Source organism: Etheostoma cragini, chromosome 6 (genome assembly GCF_013103735.1).
Source record: "Etheostoma cragini isolate CJK2018 chromosome 6, CSU_Ecrag_1.0, whole genome shotgun sequence".
NCBI lineage: Eukaryota > Metazoa > Chordata > Actinopteri > Perciformes > Percidae > Etheostoma > Etheostoma cragini.
The window spans coordinates 17,855,528-17,873,775 of NC_048412.1; the positions used below are offsets into that span (position 1 = coordinate 17,855,528).

General features: G+C 41.8%; 2 protein-coding genes across 5 annotated transcripts in view; both read left to right on the plus strand.

Moving 5' to 3' along the window:
* The first annotated feature begins 83 nt into the window (after positions 1-83).
* pklr (pyruvate kinase L/R) lies at positions 84-14,261 on the plus strand. Of its 4 annotated transcripts, XM_034875061.1 has the most exons (13): positions 84-145; positions 563-600; positions 4,893-5,057; positions 5,594-5,685; positions 5,802-5,933; positions 7,910-8,096; positions 8,684-8,957; positions 10,152-10,302; positions 11,133-11,285; positions 11,407-11,573; positions 13,177-13,243; positions 13,603-13,717; positions 13,897-14,261. In XM_034875061.1, exons 1-13 carry the CDS (start codon positions 99-101, stop codon positions 14,001-14,003), a joined length of 1,695 nt encoding a protein of 564 aa, XP_034730952.1. In that variant the 5' UTR covers positions 84-98; the 3' UTR covers positions 14,004-14,261. The 4 variants fall into 4 exon arrangements, with proteins under 4 accessions (XP_034730952.1, XP_034730955.1, XP_034730953.1 ...); XM_034875064.1 differs by lacking the exon at positions 563-600 and having other exon boundaries at positions 94-145; XM_034875062.1 differs by lacking the exons at positions 84-145; positions 563-600 and adding an exon at positions 1,797-2,049.
* Positions 14,262-15,508: 1,247 nt separating this feature from the next.
* The window catches only part of LOC117946696 (potassium/sodium hyperpolarization-activated cyclic nucleotide-gated channel 2), a 14,912-nt gene continuing 12,172 nt past the window's right edge, over positions 15,509-18,248 (plus strand). Inside the window, exon 1 of the mRNA XM_034875003.1 lies at positions 15,509-17,714. Within this exon, the coding sequence (XP_034730894.1) occupies positions 17,032-17,714 (683 nt within the window). The 5' untranslated portion in view covers positions 15,509-17,031. The remainder of the gene's footprint in view (positions 17,715-18,248) is intronic.

Here is an 18,248-nt window from a genome sequence, read left to right on the forward strand (position 1 = left end):
ACACTAATGTCCACCGGATGGCGATAAAACGCACACCAACATATTAATTTACATTGCTTGTCCTCCTTGCCACCATAAACTGTTAATATTTACAGTCTATGCTCACCACTCAGTCCTCACTTGACCTGCTTCGTGCATCCAACAGGTTGGTTGTTTCCTTTCTAAAGATCTAAAGCACCTAAACAATCTTGCTCCATACTGTGTATGCACTGTGTTTGTATGCAGCGTGCCAACATCTGATTGGTACCCTGCTGTTTATGTTACATTCATTGTTTATTTATTCATTTTTAGCTGAAAATCTTTCCTGCTGTTTGTTCCTTTCAGATATTAATCACTCCACTTCTCCCCTTTCATCAATTAACTGCTTACAACCTCCATAAAAAGACTAAAATATATAGGCACACTGCTACCATGCACCTGGAATTTTATTATTTTAAATGTTGCAAATTTAGCTTATATATCAGTATTATATTATGTCTCCATGTGTAAAAGCGACCTACAGACTACAGTCTGGTGCAATGCTATTATTAAAAAAAATGTATACTATGTGTGTGCCACACAGAGCAGAGGGCAGCAGGGTTTCTCTAAACAGGAACAAAGGTATGTTTGTCCTTTGGCTAACGATTTACACCCTTTGTCTGCATGGGGTCATGTATGACTGTGCATAGATATGAAAAACAGCTTCCTGCATGCACTCTAAGAAACTTTGAGTGAGCTGTGTCCCTGAGTGGAAAGGCACATCATTTCTATGTGCCGTCTCAGTTGTCAAAGTCTCATATTTAAATAACTTTAGCCGTTATCAGTCCATTGTTCTCTGAGACAGGTTTGTGTGAAGTCCAATAAAATAGCAAGCTACAGTGGTGTGAAGTGTGCTTCCGGTAATATGTTTTTCTATCCTAAAAAGGTATACCCTTTCTTTTAAGTCAGCCTTTAAAAGGGTAAAATAGCTCACAATTAATAGTTATTAAATAATATACTTTGATAGATATTACATTGGTTATGGCCATTAATAAAACTACTTTTGTGTTGCCAGGTTGCAGTCAATGAATTCTTCCTAATTATGACACTTTTTAGCTTTTTACTTCATCATGTGGATTATTCACAAGGGCTGTTTGACCTGTGACATTCGCTGCAGGCCATCAGGGCCAAAGTAAAAAAACTAATAACTTAATAAAATGTATAACTGCTGACTTAAATTATTGAAAGAACCCTTTATTACTGAATCATTATGATTATAGTTGATTCACTTTTGCTTTTGACCTTATTGAAAGTAGGAAACACATTTTTATTGTTGTTTTACAGTAATAAATTTAAGGTCTAAGAAAGGATAGAAACATAATGAAAAAAAACTCTTAAATTCTTTCCGATCCCAAAGTGACGTCTTAAAATGTCTTGTCCAATACCAAAGGTTTAGCAACAAAACAGAGAAAAGCAACAACTCCCCGCATTTTAGAAGCTGGTAAGAGCAAATATAGGTAATTTTACCTGGATTAATGACTTTTGTCAGTAGTTGAGGACTATTTTTTATGTAATTAGCTATCTTATCAGTTAATCAACAATTCTTTTTAGCACAAATAATCATGTGGAAAGTACTGCAAAGATATTCCATGTCTGGTTTGGGGTCATTGGTCTTACCGGTTAGAGTTTCATAATCTGCATTGATGTATCACTTTGTCTTTCAGTGCCCCCTGATAGTTTAGTGTCATCACTGTAACATCTATTTTTAGCATCACATTGCCCCATACTGGCTACTAATTCATCCAAAATCACCAATCTGTTGCAAGCAGGGGCCTCACTCCAAACAGTCTGAGTGGGAGGAGAGATAAGGGGGCGGCAGATGGGTCAGAGTGTGAAAATTAAGGAAAGAGACACAACTAGGCTTGTTCGGACAATTCACAAGACTTAGAGAATGTAAGAGCACGACCTGAGCACGGACTAGGATAAAGGCAGAGAAACATTATAGACGAATTACAGGTTAAAAAAATAGAGGAGGAGGACTTGCGTTGTGAATTTGGTTCTTATTAAAAATGAATGGTTTCATGAATACGGGTAAGTGCACCAATGATTTTGTTTTGTATTAAGGGTTCAGAATTATTGATTTTGTACATCATCTTAGAACTTAAGAACTTTTAACGTATGATTAAAAATAAAAAGATGGCCTTTGAGGAATTGATTTACCTGGATTAACTGTTAAAATGAACTGTAATGACAAAGGCATTTTGTGTGCAGTTAATTTAGTGTATTTTAGGGATTAACAATTTGTTGTTTTCAATATCTGTGGTTATGCAATATATGATTATTTCATTACTGTATATGACCCAGGTGTAACTTGTACAGTATGTCAGATATGCCCCATCTGTTTGTCAGAGGCTTCTTTTGAACTTAAGTACAGATTCATAGTTGGACAAACATCGGCCCTTTAACCTTGAGTTCACTGATCAATTGCACACATGCACACTGACCTGTGTTCATGCAGCAATGTGACCCACAAAAAGGCCACACCCATCGCCTAAACTCTTATCAGTTATAAAAGCTGTGTCTTGACTGATATTTTGCCAGTCTTTAACCTGCTTAATTTATAGTCAGCCTTTTAGTAGCACGTAAATAGCTGCTTCTATGTACAGTATGTGTGTGTGCCTGTATTTCCACGCACTCTGGGATGTGTCAGAAGAGAATCTCAGTGGGACACGTAATGATGTGTGCAACGGTGCGGCAGAACTGGGTCACAGGAAGGTGGAGAGAGAGAAAAGGACACAGAGAAAGAAACACTGACAGCTACTGAATTTATTGGATGGAGGAGCTGTGCATGTTCACGTTATTCATACAAAAGGCACCATTTCCATCACTAAGTTTCCTCTGCAGACCTCAAGAGTTGTCCTTGTGCTTCCGCATGCCCAGTCTCCACAGAGGGCTTGAATTTATTGCTCACAATTAAAACATGAAACTCATTAAATGATGTCGGTCATCAAGGTCTTAACATTGTGACATTCAGTGCAAAAACACCCACGAATAATAATTGAGCTTTTCTTTCCCCACTTCATAGATCTATAGAAATCTCTCTTCACCTCACCCTCCAGAACCCCCTCCTTTCTCAGACTTTCCCTTGTCCTCACCTCATCGCCCCTGTTGGGCCATTAGCAGCAACCTTGTCTGTCAGGCTCTCGTCCTTGTACTCTCTCCTCTCCTGTGGTGGCAGAAAAAGCAGGCATGACTGATTGTGACATCCTTTAAAATGGATGCCATTGTCCATTGTACTGGCTGAAAGCCCTCAACCAGGTACCACAATGCGTTGCATGAAAGACACTGGCTCCGTTTACCGGTTTGTAATCTCTGGTTTCATGCGACAGTGGTCATGGTGTCACTGGATGTTAAAAGGCTTTATGAGTTGTGAGTCTAGGATTTTAAAAGGAGAAAGGTTATAAATTAAGTATAAGAAAGTATTTTTTGCTACAATTTGCTTGTTTGTAGAGTATTGTTGTGTTGCAGTTAGATTGATTATGACTCAGCAGTAGACAAAACATATCAGATACTGAACAATTTAACAACAACATTTTTAAGCTGCTCCAATTATTTTTCTTTTTGTAACAATGGCTTAAATGACTGTAATGTGATAGGCATTGCTCGCGCCTAATGATGAAGCCACGGATCTTTATACTTACCTCTCCAGTTTTCTGACGCTCCACACAGCTTTGAATGATTTCCAGCAGCAGCAGACCGTCCAGTAGGCCTACCTGTCTGACACTCTTTACATCCAGTTTGTATGGCTGGACACCAAATTGCAGAGACAAGTCAACGAGTAGTAAACAAAGTGGAGCATTTTGCAGCTATAGAGCCAGAGGTTTTCCCCAGAAACGAGCAAAGACCAAACCAGAGTTAGTAGGAAAGTGTATATTGGACTTTATCAAGTGGCCTAAAACCAAATACAAATCCATATAAATGTGTGTTGTGTTAAAGTTGGTTAAAACTCAATTAACTCACCTAAATTAATGGAAGTTTCACAAGCCTTACTCCAAACTTGGTATCATACTAGAACTGCTGTTGTTTTCCAATAGTAATTTTAGTATTCACCCTCATTTATTTAGTTGGCATTGCCGTTTTAGCACATTGGCTTTTAGGATGGAGAAGAACATGTAGCTCATAGATGCCCACAGACTTTCCCTCCTTTCCCCATCACCTGACTGCCCCGCCCACAAACACACCTGCTCCCACTTTCTTCATTGGCCCTGCAGATAGAATGTGAATATAAAATCGAATTTTCCACTCACTCCTTGCTAATTTTTTAGAGTTTCAGTGTTGGTCTCGATGTGCTGTTGCTTTCAAGCCTCTGTTATGGACTTTCATGGACTTGGGTCCCATCACTGTTAGCCCGCTCACTCCAGCCGTGACTTCTTCAGTAGAGGGGTAGATCGTTTGTTATTAAACCGCCTGTCTCACTCCAGTTATCTGAAATGCAGCCTCCCTCATATTAAAGGATTGCTGGTGTGGAGACACTTGTCATTTGTTTCAAATGTCACCATGCAGCCCTTTTTTATTTCCTCAACATGGCAATGACATATCAGCCTTCCTTCCTGGAATATCTGCTGAACTGAAGTGTTTTGTTTTTATATTACCGACACGTGTATGACTGCTACTTAAATCTTCATGACCCCTCCACACTGTAGTCAATGCTAGGTCAGTGTCTGTGGTGTGTTTTTGTGCACACCTACTCCACTGCTGTCCCTCTACATTAAAAATGAATTTATAGCTGCCATTCTCATCTCTGCTCTTAACACATACTGTTTACACACTCATCATTTAAACACTTTCCTTAGATCAAGGTGTTTAGCTCATTTCTATTCACAAAGCAGTTTAATGACTGACCTGACCCCTCTGACATTTCTATGTCACTACAGCTCGCATCAGGCGCTACTCTGAGGCAATGACACTGCCGGACTCTTTCATCCAACGCCAGCAGCTGGATTCCAGCATGGCTGACACCTTCCTGGAGCATCTCTGCCTGCTGAACATCGACCAGGAGCCAATCACAGCGCGCAACACCAGCATAATCTGCACCATTGGTGAGTATGACAACTGGTCTCAGACAGCCAGTCTCAGTTTCAAGTTTGTTTTCTGGTTTCTGTTTTAATCTGTCAACGCTGGCAGTCTGTCAGCTCCTGGGTGGCCAAAAGTGTATTGACAGGGTTTGATTTTTGGCTGGGGAGCTCTTTGCTTTTCTTATGCCCAGAAAAAAGAATTAGAAGGAAATGCAATATACAGATTGCTGCTTAGGTAGCTCCGACTCACCAGATATTGCCTGTAATTCCTCACAAAGACCGCTCACTGAAGGGCTTGTATCCAAAGTGACAAAGCAGCAGATCAACCAACAAAGTTATTATTCAATGTAATCCAATCCAATTTCTTGGCCAAAAAAATCCCAAACCCAAATATATTCAGTTCCCTGTCACAACAAACACAGAAAAGTAGTCAATTTTCACATTTGAGAAGCTGGAATCAGTGAACTTTGGTCATTTTGCCTGAAAAACATGTCAAAATTTGAATTGTTTAGATTTAGCGTCAAACATCATTTCTCTTACTTTCTCACTGTTCCTTTTAGGTCCTGCATCCCGATCAATCCCAAAACTCCAAGAGATGGTCAAGGCAGGAATGAATATTGCTCGCCTCAATTTCTCTCATGGCTCACATGAAGTATGTGCAGTACTTCTCTGTTTACCATTTCTCACAATGACAGTACTTATACACACCTGTATTGGTATTCAGTCATATATGGATTTTCTGTCCGTCCTCCTCCATGTGCCTGTCAGTACCATGGTGAAACCATCAAAAACATCCGAGAAGCGGTGGAGACGATTACCTCTGATCCCTTGTATTACCGGCCGGTTGCCATCGCCTTGGATACGAAGGGTCCAGAGATCCGCACTGGATTAGTGAAAGGGGTAAACATTTGAATTTATCTAATCTTGTATTAATTTAATTTATCAAACAGTCTGAACCTTATCAATCTGTCTTATTTAGTCAGCTGCAACAGGGGTCGGGTGAAAAAATCTATAGCATAGTATTGTGATATTTTCTGTGGAGTAATGTTGGAGCAATGTTGCCTTACCAAATCACAGATTACCCACAAGTGTGTGTACGTGAATCAGCCTCTATCCCGCCCTGTGCACGCTCATTTTTAACCATAAAAAGTCAAATCAAAGCACCTCATGAATACTGATCAGTATGTTAATGACCGTGGCAGTTGTTTTTTCGTGACGACGAAACCTGACAACTGGTGGACAAAAAGAAAAAAACTCTCAGATGCTTGGGAATTGCTGCCAATTTAATTATAATTTCAGCCTGTTGTTGCACAGCGTAGGGAAACCTGATCTATAGACTTACCTTTTACCAGACCTATATGGTTCGATTTAACAAAACTATACCTATGTGTTGTAGCAAAACAAGCATTAGTGGTTATTTATAATAGTTATAAAAATAAAACACTTAGCTGTATGTCATTTCATTCTGGAAAAAAGGTGGTTTGCCCTCTCTACTGGACCCAATTCATTACATAGAATTACGTATTACACATCATGCAGCATTGCGCACAGCGGTTACCACAGTATTAATGTGTTTACAACAATTAAGAGTGTGTATAGCCTGGAAATTCAGACCCAAATCAGAGAGATTGAAGGTCTGTCATCGAGTACTGAAAGTAGCCCATCTCGAGGGGCGGCACCAAGCATGCATTTGAAAATCTCACTGCACACAATTGGATAACACTACAATCAACCACAACAACACACAACGTATGCAGAACACCACACGCTTAGCTACCAGAGGAGCTAACTGGTAGATTAAACCATCGTCATCTGTTTGGCTCACTTCTGGCCCGCCTATATCAGATACGCCAATGTGATTGGTGCAGCTCAGCTACAAGCGTATAGTTAATGAGCAGCATTACTCGATGCCCAAGTAACTTGCTGAGCTGCAGGCTGACAACCTTACCATCTGCGTTGCCAATTCCCATTGTCTTCAAAATGTGCGAACGCATCGGTCAGAGTTTTAATGGAGGACTACACATTCTCCTGTCAAGTTTGCTTTTATAAATCACAACCTTTGCGTGGGAAGTGGCCCACGCACATTTTCAGCCCTGTTTTGTGCACACACCACATTTATAAATGAGACTCCATGTCACAGAAATTTTAGAGGGAGGGGGCTGCAACCACAACATTGATGACAGGTTTTCATGATAGTGTTGATCAATTTGTCTGCTTGATAATCATACTATGCACAATTGTATGTTTGGAATACAATTGTATATTTTATATAATCATTGTTATATTTTACTGCAACTAATTCAAATATCTTGGCCTTACAACACATGTATTGCATGTTTTAGCAGATTATATTTGACATTAAATCATAAAAAACACCAGTTGACACATTTGTGGGACAAGTATAACCCCGTAAATTTAAAGTCTGTCATGTTATCACCATCACTGGCACACGGAACCTCTGATGTGAATTACCTGAACTACTTTATCTCGGCTCAGATGCAGGACGTGGTTTTGCAAAGCAAATTTAGGGAGGTTCTCTCCCAGGATGAGAAAGCCAAATATTAGATCTTTGTCATTTTATTGCATGAGACAGATAGAAGTTTGTCAATGTACTATATAGATTACAACATCAAAACTTGGGTCAAGATATTGTAATTCTTACATGCCACTGGATAACATATTAATATAGCATGATCGCAGAGCAAGAATTACAGATTAACAAATATCAGAGTTTGTTGGTTTAAACAAAAGCTCGTAAGTCTGTTATGTGTAGAACTAATTAAGAAATCTTTGTCTAGAGAGATAATAAAGATGACAATGGTATTTATTTAAAGGCGGGGTTTCATTATTTCTTCCCTCTGTCTTTGTTTTTGTAGAAAGTGGAAGAGGAGGTGGAGCTGGTAAAGGGAAGCCATGTCCGTGTGGTGACAGCAGAGAGTGACAAAGACAAAACAGACGGGAAGATTATCTGGGTGGATTACCCCAGCCTGCCCAAAGTCCTCGAGAAGGGAAACAAGATCTACATTGATGATGGCCTCATTGGACTCAAAGTACTAGAAACTGGTAATACCGATAAAATAACAAAGTTGACGTTAACAAACCTAAATACAGTACATGCTGTGCTACCTCTTAATTTGTTGTTTTATGATGCATGTGTGTGTGTGTGTATGTATATATGTTATAAATAGTATAAAACAATCTCTAAAAAGAAAATCCTAGAGAAAAAAAATAGGCAAAAAGAAATCGACATACTACACATATTACACTACTAAATACTACCTTATCATAGTCTACGCAAAGTTTCCTTTGTCCTATGTTCTATTTTGTCACTGTAGAACAAAACCTGTTCATGAAAAGATTGTGGGTCACCTACAGTTAGGGTTGAAATTAGAATCATAACATGAGAAATCCCAAATACATTTAAGAAACTTTCTTCATGAGTCTGAACTTAATGGCTCTAGTGTATGCATACATCGGCATTATCTCCTGCAAGATATTTTTAATTTAGTAAGTGTTTTTCAAAGAGATCCACTCTGATAAAGATTCCTTTATCAACACAATCTTTACAAAGAAATATAGTTTTGGTTGTCTTCAATTCAGGGTTTTCCCCAACTCTGAGGATCATGTAATTAACTCCTCCTTGTCTGCAGGATCTGACTGGGTGGATGCGGTGGTGGAGGCTGGTGGGCTGCTGTGCAGTCGTAAAGGCGTTAATCTCCCTGGCTGCGACCTCATCGGCCTGCAGGCAGTCAGCGAGCGAGACGAGGCCGACCTAAGGTTTGGGGTGGCCCAGGGTGTAGACATGGTGTTCGCCAGTTTCATCCGCTCAGCCCAGGATGTCAAAGATGTGCGGCGAGTTCTGGGGGCACACGGACGAGACATCAAAGTGATCAGCAAGGTGGAAAGCCGACAAGGGGTTCAGAAGTGAGTTAAGGAAAATACTGAGAGAGAACCATTATGGCCGTTATTTTGAGTAGCTGGAGGCAGTTGCAGTTTCAGAATGAGGCTGACTTTGAAATCTATCTCCTGTGGACAGCCAGCGGTCAGTGATGGATGGACACATGTCAGCTCTGGATGTTACACATCTACGATAAGCAGTCTGTGTGGCTGTCTGCGTGAGTTATAGCTGCCACTTAATACATCCGACGCAATTTATGTCACAGATTTGTCATCACCATTACTCATCTCTCACTTCCTCCTGCTGCTTGCTAACAGCTGACAGTGTCAACTGTGGCTCTGATTTAAATGGGATTTTCATTTTGATACTCTGTATCAATATTTGGCATGAAAGTCCCTATTTTATGTCTCCTGTGGCTGTATTTTTTTCTTTAAGGTCCCGTATTGTAAAGTGATATTTCCATGTCTTTTTTTTTTTATATTGAAGAAGGTCGAGGTGCTGCATAGATGTTTCAAAAGTATCATTACGCTCAATTCACAAGAGACTGCACACAGCCCGTATTCAAATATGGTGCCTTTTTAACAAGCCGTTAGGACTTCTGTATGGTTGTGATGTCACAAATATACTATACATTTGTAGAAAGTGCCGCTACAGTGCTGTTACAATCTTTCCCTGGCTGCAATGATGGTGGGGAGACGCCAAGTGCACAGATGTGGGAGACCTGGAAACACTGACCCATCAGAGCAGACAGGGTTGTTTCAGACACAAAGTGAATACAGGTCTATTCAGAGAGGCAGTATGAGAAAAATAATGTTTTTTATTGTCTGTTTTTTACATAAAAGCATGTGAACATGTTCTAGCAGAAACCCAGTATACAAGTATGAACATAAAGATTTGCATAACATGGGACCGTAAAATCTGTATTTATTCTCATTTGCATGGCTGACACGTTTTTGTCCAGATGATGTAGGATTTAGATCACAATGCAACACTATGCTCAATGTTTCCAAGAACCAGAAGCTGTTTGCAGAATCTTGTTTCTGCAGATCAAGACCCGCATTTGAATAATAATGCATCAGAAACAAACCGTGGCGCCGTTGTTTTCCTGTCTCTGCTTCTTCCTACCTGCACACTCCTGTTTTTGTGCTCTTTTCCAACTCCCTTATTTTAATCGTAAACTCTCAATCCTTTGTTTCCTCATCCCTCCACTAATCTGTCAGTTTTGAGGAGATCCTGGCTGAGAGCGACGGTGTGATGGTTGCCAGGGGCGACCTGGGGATTGAGATCCCAGCGGAGAAAGTCTTCATTGCACAGAAGATGATGATTGGACGTTGTAACTCTGCTGGCAAGCCCGTCATCTGTGCCACACAGGTCAGGAAGGAACACGCACATACACAGACACACACACACACACACACACACACACACACACAGGATGCCATAATGATAAAATGTGCAGATTAGATCAAATGGCTCCAAGTAAACTACCATTAATATCGAACAGACACACATTAACCTTGCACAAACACCATAATGTACATACACTTACAATAATTTCATCCTCAAAGGCACACATGTTTCTTCCCTTTCACACCCCTTTCCTGTTAGGCCTACACACTCACTCACTCGCTCTCTCTCACACACACACACACAGACACACACAAACACACACATGCGCATACTCCTGCAGTCATGTTGAGTCACAGTGCTGTCTTGTTTATGCTACAGCTCCTGACTCATAGTGACAGCATAATAGCAGGTTTGCAACTCGAGATCCGAGCCCACAAAAATCAGCCACAAATACAGTAACGCTTATCAGCATTAGCAAGCAGCTTCTTACCTACTACAAAAATGTTGTCTCTCAAGCAACTCTGCAAGCAGTCTAATTTTCCAACCGTCTGCCTTGCTTGAAGACACGTAATACAAAGTCTCCGGCATGTCGTAAATCAGACAGTCTCAGTCTGATCTCTCATTTCTTTGCCACTATTGTCTAACCATCCACAAACCATTACCCCCTCTCTTCCTTTTCTTCCTAAAGCCTGTTTGCCTGTTTCACATCTTTGACAAGAATTGACACACAAAGTGGCTTGTTTTTAATAAATTAATTGATCTAATCCCTTTTACCGTGCCTTGCAGAGACGTTTTGGTTGTGGTCAAAAGACTAATGGGGATGTGGCTTTGTGTGTGTAATGTGTTTGTAGATGCTTGAGAGCATGGTGGCCCACCCACGTCCAACCAGAGCGGAGGGCAGTGACGTGGCCAACGCCGTTCTGGATGGAGCCGACTGTGTAATGTTATCTGGGGAGACCGCCAAGGGACTGTTTCCTGTGGAGGCAGTCGCAATGATGCACTCAGTGCGTGTCTCCGTGTGTGCATGATGTCCATTCTGTTACATCTGTCTTAAAGTAGTGCCCGCTAAAAAAGCTCTCTCCCTCTGTCTTCTCCACACCCTTCCATGCCATCTCTGTCTCTCAGATCTGTAGGGAGGCAGAGGCAGCCATTTTCCACCAACAGCTGTTTGAGGAGTTGCGTCGCCTCACTCCTCTGTCCTCTGACCCCACAGAGGTCACAGCCATCGGAGCTGTAGAGTCCTCCTTCAAGTGCTGTGCAGGGGCCATCATAGTCCTCACCACCAGTGGCAGGTGTGTTTACCAAACAGTGAATGAGCATATTTCCCAAAATGTCAAATTATTAATTTAAGGTTAGAGAGGGATTGGGATAACTGTTGATAAAAAGGTGAACGTGAATAAAAGGTTTGCAACAGGATGCAAACTCAAGTTTCCTGTGTGAAAGTCAGACGCTCTACACACCCATCCACTCCCCTAACCTCCACACTGTAACCTTATCCTTCCTTGGATTTCCACTAAACAGTGGCATTGGGCACCTATCTTAAAGTGCTTAGTCATCCAAGATGAATGTAATTCCTAGAAACACTCGGCTGGCTTTTTACACACCCAAAAGCATACACATACTGTGGACTTACAGACTAATTCGTGGAAGAGTTAGAACTGTGCAAATATGTCACTGGACAGACATAAAGACATGCATGCTCTATAAAGGCTGTAGCAACAAAGTGTATTGTTTTAACACAGAGCAAAGCTGCAGATTGAATATTACAGTACTATTGTTGTCTGCTTTAGCATCCATAGAATAGAGTTTTATATTCATTGTTGTTGTATATTCACATGTTTTTTGCGTTCTCCTTTTTTTGCATTTACTAATTAGCCTACCAAAAATACGGATTTCTATACTCTGCACACGCATGCAGTGTGGATATACTAAACATGGGGATGCGTATTTTTAAATCACCGACCCATTTCTATGTACACAGGCACCACATACAGAATGGGACAATTAAATTGAACATCTAAAACAAAAACTAATGCAATTGACATTTTATTATGCATGGTGACATGTAAAAAAGGCTGAGTAGACCCAGCTGACCTTGATTTTTTTTTATCAAGGTTGCAATAAATCAAGGCTAAGAGTCTACAGAGATGCTATCAGCTCTGTGAGGATGTACTTTGAGCTGCATGCTGATGTGGACTAAAGTGCTCTCAATGACAAAGCAAACATGCTGATGTTTGACAGGAACAACGTTTACCACGTTGAAAGTCTCAGATCAGTGTTCACAGTGTAAACATGCTCACATTTACAAAGGGGAATTTCAAAGAATTGGATGAATTAACATGATTGTGCTAGATGAAAAGTAAAGGGATCACCAAAGTGATTACAATTACAACAATGCGATATTTCACTCAAAACTATAAATGTCAACCTATGGAGGTGCTAGAGGAAAAGTCAGGATCACTAAAGTCATTAGGATTCATCCTCTTGGCTGAAGATTTCATTGCAATTCATCTGATGATGCTGAGATGTCTCCGTCTGGAACAAAGTGGTGGACCAACATTAAGCATTGACTGAGATGCCGCTAGCATGGTCAAAATGAGACATTGAAACATCATTATTTTGATGGCAGGAGCTTGTGTCACAAAAACTGCTCAACTGGCAAGTGTCTCAATAGGAACATTTAGGACTCCCCCACCATTATCAGAGGGAAAATGTTTTAGAAGAATGTGATCATCACCTTTAGTAGAATATATGACAAGGAGCAAGCTGTTCTGGCAGCTGGAACAACACTAAACTTTAACAATTTGTTTATTTTTCCTTTTTAATTTGTCACTTATCTATTGTGCCATCATTGATAATGTGTTTGTCCTGCTTCTTTCCTCCTTGTCTCTCCAGGGCGGCACATCTCCTGTCCAGGTACCGCCCTCGATGTCCAATTATTTCCATCACCAGAAGCCCTAAGGTACAGTCTGGCTTTACAAACCACCAGTGCATTTGTCTTGTCTGATCCCAACTTTGTTGTTGACACACTTCAAAACTGAGCAGTGTGTGACAGTCAGTATTTACTCTCACTATCTGGTGTGGTAAATGGTGACAGCAGCACTGAAAATGTCAGATTGGTTTGACAGACCGAGCGTATTTGTGTGATATTTTACTGGAGTGTGTTTGTGTGTTTAGACAGTTACTTTAAAATGTGATCATAGCACACTGCAGGACATGTAACACCATCAACACGCAGATAAAAAATATGCCAAATTATTTATGCCAAACAACAAATGTAACAAAACCTTGAAATTAACATGTCTCTGTCATGTGTCTCAGGTGGCCCGTCAGTCTCAGCTGTTAAGAGGAGTGTTTCCTGTCCTCTTCCACCCTCTGCCTGCTCCCGTCTGGGCTGATGATGTAGACAACAGGGTCAACTTTGGCATGGACATAGGTGTGTGTGTGTGTGTGTGTGTGTGTGTGTGTGTGTGTGTGTGTGTGTGTGTGTGCATGCGTGTGTGTGTGTGTGTGTGTGTGTGTATGTATCCGTCCTCCATTAGCATGCTCATTTACATGCTGTGATACTGTCTTGCTCATACTCCTGCTTCTGTTTCTTTCCATCCACCTTCTCAGGGAAAGCAAGAGGATTCTTCAAGACGGGCGACATGGTGATAGTCGTGACAGGCTGGATCCCAGGCTCCGGTCACACTAACATTATGAGGGCAGTCAATGTCCCATAACAACCTGATCTTTCCTGACTCTAAATCTGACTGACATGCTGACGTATGAATGTGATGAGAACAACCTCTTTTAAATAAAACAATAACCACCGCTACTTTTTAACAAAGGTGTTTTGGCATCATCTGTGCTACTTAGACTCAAAGTCATGGTAGGAAAACACTTGTCACTGGAACTGTTCTCATGAATGTTGAATTTGTGTTCAGCCTGTCTTGAAAGCGATGACTCCCCCAAAATAAAACTTGAATCATTAAGTTTAACATCCTGTTATACTATTTAATGTCAAATTTAAGTTTCAATAATTGAGCCATCTTTTTTTTATCTATGTTATTTTTGGGAGTAATATTGAATTTAAAATGAACATGGTCTCTTTGCCTGCCATTATTTCAGCATATCATTATTGGTAGCCTTTATAGAAAATGGAAATGTATTCCTGTTTAAATCCTGATCTTACCTCTGTGACAGCACAATTCTTTTGGCTATTATGAGCTGTGCCGGGAGATGACGGGTATTGAACTACATCCTTTTGTCCACTGAGATGACCCAGATGCCTGATATCTTCCTACTTTTCTCTTGTAAACTAATTATATCTGTTCTTGCATGGGGCTTTCTCATGTCTGATGACGTCATTGCCTTTCTTCTGCCGGCTTCTTCCCTCCTTTCTAGTTCCTATGTGCATTAAATCCTCCTAGATTACAAGATTCTCTTTTTGTCCATATATCCACATTCACAGTTAGGAAAATATCTGGGTGTATGAATATATCTTTCAGAACATGTGTTGGCAACAGTATGTTGGCAATAATTTAATGTTGTAGCAGGTTGAGTTGATGCTAATTGATATACTGTTGGATGAATTGATCTTTAAAATGCACCATAGTTTAGGCTATAAATTGATCATATGTTTTGTGTATTTAAAATCTGCCAAGTAACTTAACACAGCTGTCAAATAGATGTAGTGAAATAAAGAGTTAAATATTTGTCTCTTAAATGCAGTGGAGTAGAAGTATAAATCAGCCTAATGAATAAAAAATAAAAATAAATGCCCAGGTAAAGTAAATACACTAAATGTGTATGTAAGAGCGTCTTTAGTAAACTTACTTTACATCACTGGATTTCAAAGTATGCTACTTTCTGTGTTATTCTCAGCTCTGACATTACTAATTGTAATTAACCATTATAGGTGAGGTCTGATAGTAAAATGAGTTATTCCAAGGACGTGTAGCATTTGAAAGTATTGAGCTTTGGCTATCACATTATTTTGGACTCTAAAGCTTTTTTAAACTAATCCTATTGCATTTTACTCTTCTCTCATGTTTTTCTATTCAGTTTTTCGTTATCTTTCACTCTTCTTATGATGACGTGCTCTCTTTCCGAGGTTTAAATAAAGTTTCATCATCGAGCTCAGCCACGCGATCCATGGCTGTATCGTTGAGAGAGAGAGAGAGAATGGCGGAGAGGGAGAGGGATGATGACGATGACGCGCGACTTGTACCTGCGAGGAATGCGTGCGTCTTGCGCCGGCTGGGCATGCGGCCTTGGGGGACGTATGATGGGGATGCGGATGCCATGGTAACAGGCCGATTAGAGCCAGACCTTTATATGCCGTTTATTTATTTAATATTCCATTTGCATGCGATGCGCGCCTATGTGGACGCGCCAGCTCGACCTCTGTGTATAAGAGTGAGAAGTGAATGTCAGCTTTCAACTGGAGTCCATCGGATCCGAGTAGTCTACGAAGGAGCTGCCACCTTAAACGCTCAACAAGTAGTTTTTATTAAGAAATGTTTAGGGAGTGGCTATTGAATTGAGCACAGCGCACCGTTTTACATTGGTGAAATCTAGAGCATTTTGATCTGTCTTTGGTGCCATCAAGGGGAGAAGGACAGCGCCGTATCCCTAGTCTGGACAATGTCATTGAAAGTCGACAGAAGTGGGAATAGATGGAAGAAGCTGCTGATGAGAGAACAGAAGATCTCTGGTGTCAGACTCTGAACACCTGACCGGGTTAATTACGGCATTAGTTTTACAAAATCGCCCTGTTGTGGAAGAGCCGGTTGTCTGAGCGCATCTGTCACGGGCAGGCAACATTTCGGCGCGCCTTCTATCACGATGAGTGCCTTTTCACTCGAATACTGAAATGGCAACATGCCACGGATTCCGTGAAATCATGGGATAGATTTGGGGTCATTTTACTTGTTTCAGCCGCCTTGTGTGTCCCGCCCGGTCTGTTTTCATGTGCGTGTTTCTGGTGTGCGTGTCAGAATTAATCAGTGCGCCTTTGAGTATGAGCGCCTCTGTGTGCCTATGATGTGCCTTCATTGTGTCCATTAACAACCGCTCCCTCCTGAAAAGAGGAACAAGTGTCCTAGTAATTCATCCGCGGATGAATGATCCCCACTCTGCCACCTTAGTGCTCAAATATTTTATTCTATAATGATATATGTAGAAAATAGCCAAACTAGGTGAGCAGCGTTGACATACAAGCTACACAGACAGGACACCAACGGCCAATAAGCAGCGAGCTCCGTTTTCTACAAAAGACAGGGATTCCGCTGCCAATTTGACCGGCGTCGGAGCGTTGAGGGCGGCTGTGGAGAGAAGAGGGAGGGCCTCGGTGGGGTGGGGGGGACAGAGAAACGTTTCAAGGACGAGGAAGGAGGAAATATAGCTACAAAAACATATATAAGGACAAAACATACTCTTAAAGAAAAAAGGAAAAGTAAAGCTGCTGGCATCACACCGGCAGGGTGAAGGATTCAATGTCTGGATAGAGCGGTTTCCAAGGGCACTGAGGTAAGCATGGGCACATCCGCAGAGAGAGGGATAGGGCGGAGGTGTGAGCAGCCGGCCCCAGGAGAATGATCACTTTTCTTTAGCTTTAGCTTCAATTTAACATTCCAATTGACATTGACATTCTCACCTCTGTAAAACAGACAGGCTAACTACACTAGAGGGTCGCTTTTTACTGAGATTTACGGGTTATATTCACCCTTCCTTCACTCTCCTCATCCTACTCACCCCTGAGTTGGGATGGATGGGGTTGCTGGAGGTGTGGGCACCACCAGTAGTGCTGGAGTGTCTGGGGGTGACAGCCTCCCCAGGCATAACGGAGGGGACTCAAAGCACCGCAATAAGGGCAGCCTGCCCTCTCCGGGTTACAGGCAGTCCCAAGCCTCACTGGAAGGGGAGAGGGGCTCCTTCGGGGCAGACAGCAATTCCTTAGGTGGACGCGGCCGTCGCCTCTCCATCATGAGCTCCTCCACCAGGGACGGCCTTCCATTCCGCACAGCAGGCACCCCAACTACCCCAGTGCCCCAGCCCTCCTCTTCTGCCACAGTTCATCCTCCTCCTCGCTTATTGGGCTTTGCCTCGACGCGTGCCACCCTGCCATCCACCTCCTCCACGGGGACCGGAGTGATGGTAGTGGCCACAGGTCCAGAGACCACCACCACCACAGCATGTAACACCACTGCAGGGAGCCCTGAGATGATGGGTCAGTTTGGACTGGGTGTGTTTGGCATGGGTCTGGATGGGGAGGACTATAGCAACTCCAACCAGAGCACCTTCATCCAGAGACAGTTTGGAGCCATGCTTCAGCCGGGGGTCAACAAGTTCAGCCTGCGCATGTTTGGATCCCACAAAGCTGTGGCACTGGAGCAGGAAAGACTGAAATCAGCAGGGTCGTGGATCATACACCCATACAGTGACTTCAGGTATGGACACGTGCACACACACACACACACACACACACACGCACACACACACACACACACACACATACACACACACACACACACACACATGCACACTCACACACACACACACATACACATAAAAATTACAGCTGATGTTAGTTTGTAGAATAAATGTAGCCTGTAGCACATACAAGACACAAAGTTGTTTTGGTTGAAATATGGATCAAAGCAGGTGAAAGGTGTGCTCTATTGGGCATAAAAAGAGAACGAATAAAGGGAGGAACAGGAAGAGAGAAGCCTATTAAATAATCAGCAGCCTCTTCAGTTGACAACAGGGGGAAATGGGGAGGACAGAGATATGCAGGAGGCTAAATGTATGTTGCTGGGTGTGGACACAAAAGAAGTGTCTTGGAAGATGTGTGAGGGTTAGGCCAGTTAGGAGAGGCAAAATATGCACTGGGAGAGTCTCTGGAGGAAACATGGGGTAGAGGCAGAGGTTGTGTGAAAGGTTAAAAGCAAGAATTAAAAAAGAGGAACAAATGCAAAATCCCT

Coding starts and splice junctions, on each gene's coding strand:
- pklr (XM_034875061.1), top strand. CDS start 99: ATGCTCACCACTCAGTCCTCACTTGACCTGCTTCGTGCATCCAACAG. Junction 146..562: donor CTGCTTCGTGCATCCAACAG/GTTGGTTGTTTC, acceptor TGTGCCACACAG/AGCAGAGGGCAGCAGGGTTT. Junction 13,244..13,602: donor CCATCACCAGAAGCCCTAAG/GTACAGTCTGGC, acceptor CATGTGTCTCAG/GTGGCCCGTCAGTCTCAGCT.